The sequence below is a fragment of the Epinephelus moara genome, chromosome 18, assembly GCF_006386435.1.
Source record: "Epinephelus moara isolate mb chromosome 18, YSFRI_EMoa_1.0, whole genome shotgun sequence".
Taxonomy (NCBI): domain Eukaryota; kingdom Metazoa; phylum Chordata; class Actinopteri; order Perciformes; family Serranidae; genus Epinephelus; species Epinephelus moara.
Window position 1 is genome coordinate 39,838,720 of NC_065523.1, and position 13,189 is coordinate 39,851,908.

At 44.9% G+C, this 13,189-nt stretch overlaps 1 protein-coding gene across 2 annotated transcripts in view; it reads left to right on the forward strand.

The window, feature by feature from the left end:
- LOC126405258 (uncharacterized) overlaps positions 1-13,189 on the forward strand; it is a 20,282-nt gene extending 7,093 nt beyond the window's left edge. Inside the window, exons 2-10 of one of the 2 annotated variants that reach the window (XM_050068906.1) lie at positions 643-704; positions 1,051-1,155; positions 1,290-1,418; positions 2,013-2,152; positions 2,261-2,429; positions 2,869-2,997; positions 3,460-3,595; positions 5,374-5,828; positions 7,823-13,189. In XM_050068906.1, coding sequence (XP_049924863.1) covers positions 643-704; positions 1,051-1,155; positions 1,290-1,418; positions 2,013-2,152; positions 2,261-2,429; positions 2,869-2,997; positions 3,460-3,595; positions 5,374-5,806 — 1,303 coding nt within the window. In that variant the 3' untranslated portion in view covers positions 5,807-5,828; positions 7,823-13,189. The remainder of the gene's footprint in view (positions 1-642; positions 705-1,050; positions 1,156-1,289; positions 1,419-2,012; positions 2,153-2,260; positions 2,430-2,868; positions 2,998-3,459; positions 3,596-5,373; positions 5,829-7,822) is intronic. The other variant, XM_050068907.1, reaches the window with a different exon arrangement.

Consider the following 13,189-nt stretch of genomic DNA (forward strand, 5'->3'; position numbering starts at 1 on the left):
TAGTCCACGATGAGCAGCGCTAAAATCAACCTGCGTAGTTGTCCCTCCATTGTGACATTAGAAAGTGTCACATTTATCTTGCAAGTGTACTCTTCTTCAACGTTTGCTTTACTTCCTGGATTTTTCCCACATGGAAATTCTGACCAATCAAGAGCAGCTTTCTCACACGAGGCATTTGATCTGGTCCTCTTGTAAATGCTGCCGTGAGAACACGAACCAACTCTAGGCAATTATACAACTTTGGAACAACATGAGTCCCTGATTCAGACCAAAGGAGACCACTCTAGGGCTGACAGCAGCCTGGGACCACCTGAGATAATATCTGGGGGTTTGTTCAGGCGTCTGCTCTCAGACGATCTCACAGATGGAGACTCTGGATGTGGAGGTCCTGAGCTGGTTGGATGTACCGCCAAACTCACAGAAACACACTGGAGAGGTCTCGTGGTGTGACGTGAACACTGAGCACAGTCGACATGTGAACGACACGCTCCCTCTGTGTCGCTGTGTGACTGTTTGTTCAGTGTTTAACGAAGGATGTCGACCTAAAACACGAAACAGACGTGTCCCAACGCTGATGATGATGATGATGATGATGATGATGATGATGATGATGCAGTGTCTCTCTGTGTTTGTCTCCCTCAGGCTGCAGGTGTCCAGACCTCACAGTGCCTTCTCTCCGGTGCCCTTCACACCTGCTTTCACCGGTAACAACACACCTGTCACTGTGTGTGTGTGTGTGTGTGTGTGTGTGTGTGTGTGTGTGTGTGCTGCTTCGTGTTTTCTTGTCCTTCATTCAAAATAAAATCCACCTTAAGAGACGGCTTCAGTCCGCCTTAAAACCACCTGCCTTCATGTTTAATAAAAACAATAATAATGATTTTAACAGTTCAGTTGTGTAAAATGAGCTCTGCAGTGTTTGGATGTGTCCATGTGGGGGCGCTGCTGCTTCTTCTTCTTCTCCTGATGAACACTAACACTCCTCTGCTCTAACACACTGTGTGTGTGTGTGTGTGTGTGTGTGTGTGTGTGTGTGTGTGTGTGTGTGTCCAGGTGAGACGGTGTCTCTGGTTGATGTGGATATTTCTCGGAGGGGGGTGAACTCTCTCCACCCCCCGACTCCTCCTCCTCCTCCCAGACGGAGCCTCAGTCTGCTCGGTACTCCTCTTCCTCTTCTTCCTCCTCTCTCAGTTGTCACTTCCTCTATGTGTGTGTGTGTGTGTGTGTGTGTGGTGTGTCCCTCTGCAGGTGAGTCTCAGGTGTGGACTCTAATGTCTCTCTGTGTCTTGTAGACGATTTCGGGGGTCCTCCTCAGCAGCACGCTCCCTTCAGTGTGGGGGCGTCCATGCAGTCGCTGCCGCCCCGCCCGCTGGCCCTGCCCCCCTCCATCAGCACCATCCAGCACAGCCTGAGCCTCAACGGTAACACACACACACACGCACACACACACACACACATACACACACACACACACGCTGTCTCAACGTTAACACGAGGCCTAAAAACTGTGAATGTTGATCTGACATCATTCAGTCATTCTGATGTCAGGTGATGATGTCATTGTTTTGGATACTTTCAGAGACACATCATGACATCACCTGCCAAACTGACAGCTCTGTTACTATGGTTACAAACAGTTAAAGGTCCAAACACACTAAACTGACACCAGAGAGATGACAGCAACCTCCCAACACACCTCCTGCTGCGTCACCTCACGCCATCATGTCTCGGCTGAAATGTTGCACCTGAATGCACCACAGAGATTTCAGCTGACGGCCAATCAGCTCGTCCGTTCTGCTTCTGCTGAGAGGAAACAAGTCTCCACAGCAGCAGACGGCGGTCGTCTGTATTCATGATTGAAAAAGGGAAACAGGAAGAGCGTCTTGATGCTAGTTAGCCAGTTAGCACATGAACAACACAGTCAGAGCATATTTACCGTGCACCAGTGAACAAGAACACAAACCATCAGTTTGGCGGCGTCACTTTTGACTCACCTGATGCTTCCTGTTGATCAGACACCTTCCTGAGAGGGTTACCGAGGCCCATCCCTCTGCGTCCCGACGGTCAGCACCCCCCTCCCAGACTCGCCCCTCGCTGCCCCCTCAGTCGACCCGACGCCGGCAGCTTCGCCACCAGCTTGAGAGAACTGGAGAAGGTGGGGTCAGAGTCACACACACGAGTCATAGATGTAGTGATGAGGGGGAGGAGCTCACCTGTGTGTTTGTGTGTGTGTGTGTGTGTGTGTGTGTGTGTGTGTGTTCAGTGTGGCTGGTACTGGGGGCCGATGAACTGGGAGGACGCGGAGATGAAGCTGAAGGGGAAACCAGACGGATCGTTTCTGGTTCGAGACAGTTCGGACCCTCGATACATCCTGAGTCTGAGCTTCAGGTCGCAGGGAGTCACACACCACACACGCATGGAGCACTACAGAGGTAACACACACACACGCACACACACTCTTATACTTCTATCTTTGTGAGGACCCTCATCGACATAATGCGTTCCCCAGCCCTTCACCCTGACACCAGGGTCAGACTACGTGGCAGTCATTGGCGTTCACAATCCTCGCTGACGCCGTCTTAACCCGGCGTCACCTAAACCTGATTGTTCCCTGAACCCTGACACCAGGTCTGACCCCCGTAACAGACCTTTAAAGAGAGGAACGGCCAAAATGTCCTCACTAATGTATTTATGTTGGTCCTCACTGTGTAACATGTACAGGTACCCACGCACACACACACACACACATCTGACATACTCTGTGTGTGTGTGTGTGTGTGTGTGTGTGTGTGTGTGTGTGTGCGTGCGTGCGTGCGTGCGTGCGTGCGTGCGTGCGTGCGTGCGTGCGTGCGTGTGTGTGTCCTGCTGCAGGGACCTTCAGTCTGTGGTGTCACCCTAAGTTTGAGGACCGCTGTCACTCTGTGGTGGAGTTCATAGAACGAGCCATCATGCACTCCAAGAACGGAAAGTTCCTCTACTTCCTGCGCTCCAGAGTCCCTGGTAACCAGCCAATCAGCTTTCACCTCTCTATCTGTCTCTACCTGTCTGTCTGTCTGTCTGTCTGTCTCTACCTGTCTGTCTGTCTGTCTGTCTGTCTGTCTGTCACCACCTGTCTGTCTCCACCTGTCTGTCTGTCTGTCTTCACCTGTCTGTCTGTCTGTCTGTCTGTCTGTCTGTCTCCACCTGTCTGTCTGTCTCCACCTGTCTGTCTGTCTGTCTGTCTCCACCTGTCTGTCTGTCTCCACCTGTCTGTCTGTCTGTCTGTCTCCACCTGTCTGTCTGTCTCCATCTCCAGGTTTTGTTGATGTAGTTTTTTCAGTTTGTTTTATAAAATATATTTAAATATTTAAATGTTGTTTGAAAAGACTCAAATGAAACAGAAAACAACAAATGATTTTATATCGTCTTTATTTTATTGATTTATTAACTGCTGTTTAATGAAATGTTGATACCTGTCTTCAGGTCTGCCCCCGACCCCGGTCCAGCTCCTGTACCCGGTCTCCAGGTTCAGCAGTGTTAAATCTCTGCAGCATCTCTGTCGCTTCTGCATCAGACAGCTGGTTCGGATCGACCACATCCAGGAGCTGCCGCTGCCCACGTGAGTCCACGCCGCTGGCCGCATGGCAACCCTTAATGACATCGCACCTCACTACACAATCTGAAATAATTTATGAATCCTAAAATCAAGTCTAGATTGTCAGAGAAGAAGAAATGACGAGCACAAACTTTGGTTCCTGTCCACAGTTGTAGTCGTGGACTTCCTGTCAGCTGATGAAATATTATCAAAACATTAGAAACTAAATCCAACAAAAGCCACGTTTCCACAGAGCGGTCCGGTTCAGTCGCATTGTTTCTGTTCCCACAGTGAAAAGTTGTGGATGGTACCAACACAACCGTTCCTTACGGTTCCGTTATGTTTGGTTTATTGTTTATGTTTATTTATTCAGATCCCCATTAGCTACTGTTATTACAACAGCAGCTACTCTTCATGGGGTCCCCATTAATCTTTTAACAATACTTCAGAACTGAGGGAGACCCATGTTTGGTCCCCCTCAGTTGGGGTAAAATCATTGACCCACTGAGGACTGAATTTTAAAATCAGAGTCAAACGTGTAAACCACAGGCTGATCCTGCGTGACCTCCTGACAACACCTGAGCATGCTCCTGATGAGTCGGAGGATGGTGTCCTGGGGGATCTCCTCCCAGATCTGGATCAAGGCATCAGTGAGCTCCTGGACAGTCTGTGGCGGCACTGCACCAGGAGGAACCCAGGGCCCTCTGCACCAGGAGGAACCCAGGGCCCACTGCACCAGGAGGAACCCAGGGCCCTCTGCACCAGGAGGAACCCAGGGCCCTCTGCACAGGAGGAACCCAGGGCCCTCTGCATCAGGAGGAACCCAGGGCCCTCTGCACCAGGAGGAACCCAGGGCTCTCTGCACCAGGAGGAACCCAGGGCCCTCTGCACCAGGAGGAACCCAGGGCCCTCTGCACCAGCGTAAGGTCTGACAGTCGCTCTGAGGATTTCATCCTGGTACCTAACAGCAGTCAGGGTACTGTTGGCTCTGACATGGAGGTCTGTGTGACCCTCCAAGGATCTGCCTCCCCAGACCATCACTGACCCATCACCAAACCCGTCATGCTGGATGATGTCACAGGCAGCATAACGTTCACCACGGCGTCTCCAGACTCTTTCACGCCTGTCACATGTGCTCAGTGTGAACCTGCTCTCATCTGTGAAGAGAACGGGGCGCCAATGGTGGACCTGCCAGTTCTGGTGTTCTCTGGTGAATGATGGAGCTGCACGGTGCTGGGCTGTGAGCACAGGTCCCACTAGAGGACGTGGGGCCCTCATGCCACCCTCATGGAGTCTGTTTCTGACAGTGTGGTCAGAAACATGCACACCAGTAGCCTGCTGGAGGTCATGTTGTAGGGCTCTGGCAGTGCTCCTCCTGTTCCTCCTCACACAAAGGAGCAGATAGCGGTCCTGCTGCTGGGTTGATGCCCTTCTATGGCCCTGTGCAGCTCTCCTGGTGTAACGGCCGGTCTCCTGGTGTCTGGTATCAACCTGATTGGGCTGCAGGTACGGCCTCATGCTGCCAGTAGTGACAAGGACACTAGCAGAAGACCAACCTAGAGAAGAATCAGTCAGGAAGGATAAGGAGAGAGCAGCTGTCTGTGGACACCACATGTAAAACCATTTCCTGTTTGTCTCTTTGATTTGACCCAAAGCAGCTGAAACTGATTCACAATCACGTCATTGATCTCCCTGAAGTTTAACTGACTTCCTGTTACACTGTGACCATTAATGTTCCCCTCAGTTTTAAGGCAGTTTCTTTTGAACATGTTGGTGTTTGACACCATCTGCTCTCTCCTCAGGCCTCTGATCTCCTACCTGAGGAAGTTTTATTACTACGACCCTGAAGAGGAGATCAGTCAGTCCCTGAAGGAGAGAGGACCAGAGCCCAGCCACCACACGGGGGTCCAGTCAGATGTCCAACCAGGGGTCCAGCCGGTGGTCCAACCGGTGGTCCAGCCTGTGGTCCAGCCGGTGGTCCAACCAGGGTTCCAACCAGGGTTCCAGCCAGTCCTCCAGCCGGTGGTCCAACCAGGGGTCCAGCCAGGGGTCCAGCCGGTGGTCCAACCAGGGGTCCAGCCGGTGGTCCAACCAGGGGTCCAACCAGGGGTCCAGCCGATCCTCCAATCAGGGGTCCAGCCGGTGGTCCAACCAGGGGTCCAGCCGGTCCTCCAACCAGGGGTCCAGCCAGATATTCAGTTGGGGGTCCAATCGGGGGTCCAGTCTCAAACGTAGCACTGGAGCCTCAGAGGACAATGTGAGTTACAGATTTAACATCATCATCTTCACTGTCATTAATTAACAAAGCATTTTGACTGTAGTCATAATTAATCAGAGGGATAAATGAGATCAATAAATGAGATGTCTGTTAGTTTAAAATATTAATATTTATAACACTGACAGGATGTGACAGACGTCTCTGATTCATTTTAACTGGGAGAAAATCATTTTCAAGATGTCATCAGTGTAGTTTGGACCAGGTAGATAGATAGATAGATAGATAGATAGATAGTTCGTTAGATAGATAGATAGATAGATAGATGGATAGATAGATAGATAGTTCGTTAGTTAGATAGATAGATAGATAGATAGATAGATAGTTAGATAGATAGATAGTTAGTTTGTTAGTTAGATAGATGATAGATAGATAGATAGACAGTTAGTTAGTTGGATATTTAGATAGTTATTTCGTTAGTTCACTAGATAGTTAGTTAGATTGATTTATTGATTGATAGATAGATAGATAGATAGATCGTTAGATAGTTAGTTCGTTAGTTAGTTTGTTAGTTCATTAGATAGTTCGTTAGATAGATAGATAGATAGATAGATAGATAGATGGATAGATAGTTCGTTAGGTAGATAGATAGATAGTTAATTAGTTCGTTAGTTAGATGGTTAGTTCGTAAGTCAGTTTGTTACATAGATAGTTTGTTAGATACATAGATAGTTAGTTAGATAGATAGATAGATAGATAGATAGATAGATAGATAGTTAGTTAGTTAGTTAGTTAGTTAATTAGTTCGTTAGATAGTTAGTTCGTTAGTTAGATAGTTCGTAAGTGAGTTAGTTTGTTAGATAGTTAGATAGATAGACAGTTAGTTAGTTGGATATTTAGATAGTTAGTTCGTTAGTTAGATAGTTCGTAAGTGAGTTAGTTTGTTAGATAGTTAGATAGATAGACAGTTAGTTAGTTGGATATTTAGATAGTTAGTTCGTTAGTTCATTAGATAGTTAGTTAGATTGATTTATTGATTGATAGATAGATAGATAGATAGATCGTTAGATAGTTAGTTAGTTCGTTAGTTAGTTTGTTAGTTCATTAGATAGTTCGTTAGATAGATAGATAGATAGATAGATAGATAGATAGTTCGTTAGGTAGGTAGGTAGATAGATAGATAGATAGATAGATAGATAGTTCGTTAGATAGATAGATAGATAGTTAATTAGTTCGTTAGTTAGATGGTTAGTTCGTAAGTCAGTTAGTTTGTTACATAGATAGTTTGTTAGATACATAGATAGTTAGTTAGATAGATAGATAGATAGATAGATAGTTAGTTAGTTAGTTAGTTAGTTCGTTAGATAGTTAGTTCGTTAGTTAGATAGTTAGTTAGATACATAGATAGTTAGTTAGATAGATAGATAGATAGATAGATAGTTCGTTAGATAGTTAGTTCGTTAGTTAGATAGTTCGTAAGTGAGTTAGTTTGTTAGATAGTTAGATAGATAGACAGTTAGTTGGATATTTAGATAGTTCGTTAGTTCATTAGATAGTTAGTTAGATTGATTTATTGATTGATAGATAGATAGATAGATAGATAGATTGTTAGGTAGTTAGTTAGTTCGTTAGTTAGTTTGTTAGTTCATTAGATAGTTCGTTAGATAGATAGATAGATAGATAGATAGATAGATAGATAGTTAATTAGTTCGTTAGTTAGATGGTTAGTTCTTAAGTCAGTTAGTTTGTTACATAGATAGTTTGTTAGATAGTTAGATAGATAGACAGTTAGTTAGTTGGATAGTTAGTTAGATAGTTAGTTGGATAGTTGGTTCGTTAGTTAGATAGACAGGCAGACAGATAGTTACAAATTCCCACTAGAGCACCAAATGTGGATTAATTTGCCGCTGAAATTAGTCCAAGCAGCTGTTTAATGACATTAACGAGACATTTTAATGAAAACTTAAATTATATTTAATAAGATTTTTGTTGATAAATGAAATAATGAAACCCTTTCTTTTCTCTCTCTCCTGCAGTCCTTTTCTTTTCTTCGTCTTCTCTTTGTTTTTCGGACACTCGATCAGCTGATTGAAGGACGCTCAAACTTTCAAACTGGACTCACAGACTTGCAGCCAATCAGCTCCCTGCGCTCAGTCCTGTATCCAGGCGGGTTTCAGATGATCCACCCTCTTCCGAGCGCTCTGACGGGGGAGGGACAGGGGATGTGGAGACTCCGCCTCTCTCTTGATGTCATCACTGAGCAGCTGGACTAACTGTGACATCACTGTTAGCGAAGACGCTTAATAAAAAAAACAAAGAACCTCGGCGTGAGGAAACATTTAGTCGCCTTTAGGATCCTTTAACTTCCAACACAAACATGAGACCAGTATTTAACAGTAACGCCGGCGGTCTGTGTCCGTGTGGTGCTTCACTAACTTCAACTGATGGCAGGTCAGATTCGGCACAATGAGTCCACACTGCAACAAAATAATCTCAACTCACGGAGCTCTTGACCATGTTCAGTGATGATGGTGAGATCTGTGCATAAAGCTCTGATCACAACAGGAAGTAACAGTTCATCCACACAGCAGCAGAGCTGGTCAGTGACGAGGTTAAAAAGAGGAGTCATGGCGTCATATTGTGTCATATCATCAGGGTGTAGCACGTACACACTTTTGTCCTGTTGTTACAGATATTTGTTTTTAGCGTGGACCAACTACCACTGAGACCACTGCACGCTCTGTTCTTCTGATGATTCCTCAAGGTGACAGTCAAGACGTGAGGTCACTCTTACGTCTCTATGGTCACCTTCTCTGTCCTCTCTTTCCAACCTGTAGAAAATGACACGCCCACTGATGTCATCACAGTCACACTTCAGGTGAAGGAACACCTGCTGTTTTTTGGTTCCGCAGATTAAAGTCCAGTTCAGACCGAAGATTGACGATCAGACGAGTTGACACAAACACCTTCTGTCAACGCTCCGTTCTGTGACGTTGCAAAAAGCTGGTGGTTCACAGGAAGTGACCACGATGAGACGGTGTATCATCTCTAGTCAACAACTCTCTGTGCTTCTGATCTGTAACGTTGACAGGAAGTTACCACCATGAGACGGCGCATCATCTCTAGTCAACAACTCTCTGTGCTTCTGATCTGTAATGTCGACAGGAAGTGACCACCATGAGACGGCGTATCATCTCTAGGCGAAACAGAGGGCTCGGTGGGGACGGAACACTTGCTGCAGCAAGCCAACATGCCGTCTGTGGTCATTTTGACTTGACCAGCTGACTTCACTACAAGCTGATTGGCTGTTGAAACAGGTGACGTGCTTTAAAACCAGCCACCGGCCATTTGACCAGCTGAGTGTCAGGTGACATCATCAGCCGGCTTGAGTCGAGCTCAGACCGGCCAGTTCTTTAACGTTCTAGAACAGTTTCATATCGTCGTGAATCTTTGGTCTGACCTGGACTTCAGGGACCTGGTATTAGAACTGGCGTGTAAATGTTTAAATGATATTCAGCCCTAAATACCCACGGCCACTGAAAACCTGGAAAAGTCATGGAATATCACAGTCACTTTTTCCAGGCCTGGAAAAATCACTAAATTGGTGAAAAGTTTTACAGTTTTGAGTAATGAAATTGTTGCAGTCATCTTCCACATAACGTCATGTAAAGGCAGATTTGTTTTCTGTAGCTGTCGACATAACGTCGCTCTGACACGTGTCGATGTGTGACGACATTTTGTTTGCTGTCACATTTCCTTATTTTCTCCCGTCTCTCCCTGCGTGTTCGTCCACCAGCTGAAATTATGTTTGGATCCGTTTGTTTAAAAAACTTCAGGCAAGTTTGACAGTGATTTTTTTATACTTTGAAAAGTCGTTTGAGAAGAAAAATGTTTCTGATGAAATGTCATCGATGAGGGGGAGGGGCATCAAGATCAGAGTTTGACTCCTGACTTGATGTTCTTGCTAGTTAGCATTAGCCAATGTTAGCATTAGCTTGTAAGTAATGTCACATTGTTGAACACAGACGAGCTGAACTGATGACGAGTTTTGTTAGCTTTTGTTTTTGTTATCATGACTACTGTCACTGTTTTTACAGCTCGACTCAGTTTTGGATTTTATTATTTTCAAATGTTATTTATTACCGTTATTCTTGTTATTTTTCCAAATGACTTAATGATCAGAGTTTTCAGAGAAATCTGAGTGAACATGAACAAGTTTTACAAGTTGTTTTGTTACAGTTTCTGCTGTGTTTGTATTCATGTGGCTCAGAGTCACTTAAAGCTGAAGTGTTTCTAGCTGTTCTGAACTTCCTCTTTACTCTATACATCTTGCTCAAACGTCACACACCTGCCGTGACATCACCAGGTAAACTGGTCCTGATTGGTGGACTGTCTGTTTTGGCCTCTATGAACGCTGAGTTTAAATTCTCACCTTTACAGCGTCTGAATTTGTTGGTCTGAAGCTCTGTGAATGCTTCAGTCAGACTTCTTTATAGGACGTTAAAACCTGGACTACTTTCACACAGCTGACCGGTCACTGCTTAAAGTGGTGGTGATTGTTAGATTATCAGTTTTCAGAAACTTTGAAAAATTCTGATGTCAGACAGGAGGCCTTTAACCTGCGAGTAGGGCTGCAATGGTTTGAGATTTTCACAGTATGATAACCGTCTCAGAAAATATCACAGTGTCACAGAGTTATTATTATTATCAGCCAGAATGATCCTTATGTCGTGTTCACACCAAACACAATGCAAATATTTGTGTTGCGTTTGAATGCTAGAATATTTTGTATCTCACTTCATATGGGAACAGAAAACATTGGGCATGTGAAATTGGTGAACGGATGAATGAACTTTTTGTCGGTACATCCTCAGCGTCATATGTTCCCGGAGGATCTCAATGCTAATTGACCTATGGCTAAGCCACGCCCCCCTCCACTCACCTGGACAAACTATCAACATTCAGTGACCCGCGCTATGGCAGGTGTCACAGTACACGGCATTTCACAGGAGGCAACTGATGATTTTTGGAGACATAACGATCAGATGTCATTGAGAAGTAACCAAAAGGGCCTAAACTACGCATTGGAGGGATATATTCATCATTTTATTGTTGAGAAGGTCGATGAAAAGCTTAAATTACAAGCCAAAATTTACAGGTCACAGTGTACGCTTGTGAACCGCATCTGGTTGCCGTCACCATCAAAGACAACAAGTTAAAGTGCCACTGAAGTTAAGGTTTTTGGCTCAGAATATGAGAAAAGGATAACGGCCTTTTTACCATCTTTACCAAGAGTGTCTCTCCGTTAGTTTGGTGCTACAGTATTTACACTGAATCATTCAGCATAACGTTTGCCAACCTTTGTTATCTCTGCCATTACAGATAAGTTAATGAAGCTAAGCTCCAGAAGTTAACGTTAGCTTAACTAGAGCCCTTTGGACAACAGCTAACAATGATGTACGATCACCAAAGTACAAAACTAGAACAAAATAGGCTAATGAACTCCCAGCAAACAAGGTGACATGATGAACAACGCAGCTAGGAGCTAACGTTAGGCTAACTTTAGCTAACGTTAGCTAGAGATGTTAAAGATAACTTTATATTTCTTTCCAGCAAAGTGACAATATGTTGCCTCAAACACAATGTTGACTTACCTTAGAACAGATGTAGACATCATTGTTAATCTTATTCACGTTGAGTTGATGTTGTGGTCTAACGTTACCACACAACTTTATCCAAAGGAGACACTTTTCTCGGTTGAGATGTGGTTTAAAGTGTAAAAAATACACCTGGTCGCCCAGCCTCTCAGGATACCTTGTGTCAGAGTTGCATGTACCCCATGCACACCGTTTGACCATTTTTAAACTTCAAATCTCAGAAAAAGCTCATAAAACCGAACAAAACTGTCTTTCTGTAATGCATTTCAATGGACGTCCAGGCAGAGAATGTCCCAGTGTATGGGAATGGCTATACGCACTGTGATTGGCTCATCATGTTTGAGGGCGGGGCTTAGCCATAGGTTAATTGGCTGTTGTTGAACAAATCGGTCGTTGAAGTTAAGATTTTTCAGCTCTTGCGAATCAGCGTATGATGCAAAATCGGCTACTTGCTTCTTTAGCAACACTTAATTTGCGTATATTACGTCATTTGCGTTGTGTCCATCACGCTGCCTGGCAGGGATTTGGGCGTCTTTACATGTAATTCACTCATGCAAATTGTTTTCTTCTTGCCTGTTGTGAACACAACAAATAAAGTAAATGAAGGAGTTAAAAGGAATTAATGTAAACAGAAGGGTTATTGTTGGTTCAACACAATAACTGAAATCTGAAACATTTTGTTGATGAAGTTTGTGTAAAAAGTCTCCTCTTAGAAAATAACTCTAAAGGAGAGATTCAACGAACATAAACGTACACGGTGTGTTAACCGCTGATTGTTAATATCACAGTATACGTTGAAACCGGTATATCTCTGCAGCCCTGCCTGTGAGCTGATGGTCAGTATTTGGATCGTCTGTTTCAGAGAGTTGTGAAACAGTTCAGCCCTCTGAGACATCAGGAAGGTGTGAGAGGAGTTTAAATGATGCTTAGGACTCGTTCACACCTTTCTAATGGTGGAATCAGTTGGGCTAAATGTTGTGTCATGACGTGTCTGAGTGAAAAGTCTGAGCTGAGAGCAGTGGTTGGTCAGGTGTGTGAAGTTGTGACGGACGGAGGCTTAGTTTGAAGCGTTCTGAGGCCTTGACGGTGGCGAGCTGACGTTCAGTCATGGATGATACAAGACAAAGCTGCAGGTATCGTTCAGGACTTTAGATGCAGGTTCAGTTTTCGACATTCAGCCGAGTAAGAAACTCATATTAATGTTCTGAAATGTTTCTGAAGGTCGTGACTGACATGGAGTCTGAGAGCAGTTAAATAAACACGAGAGTGAAAGTTTGCTCAAAGATAAAAACTGGTTCAGTCTCACTGATGGTTTGTCAAACGTCCTGATCGTCTTGGAACAATCACTGCAGGATCCTAAAGGCGACCGGCCGCACACACTGCTGCGGCAGTACTACCAAAAAATTTTAAAAAAAGAAGAAGAAGAGTTACCGTGACAACTACTGAACCTGACGTTTTACTGGAACGAGCCGAACTGGACTTTTATTGTTTCTGAGGGAGTTCGGTCCCAGCAGAGACCGGGGACACTGGAGCTGGGACCTGAGCGCCCTGTGGGGACACTTCCATGATGTCATAACAATGAAGGGGGAGGGGGGAGGGGGCACAAATAAGTATTAATACTGCACAGTGAAGGACTGGCGAGCTGCTGAGAGGTGAACTGTGACGTAGTAATGTGTCATCTGTGGTCCAAAGCAGTGTTTCTTTCTGTGCAGTCACCTGTTAATAAACAGTGTGGGCGGGACTAAA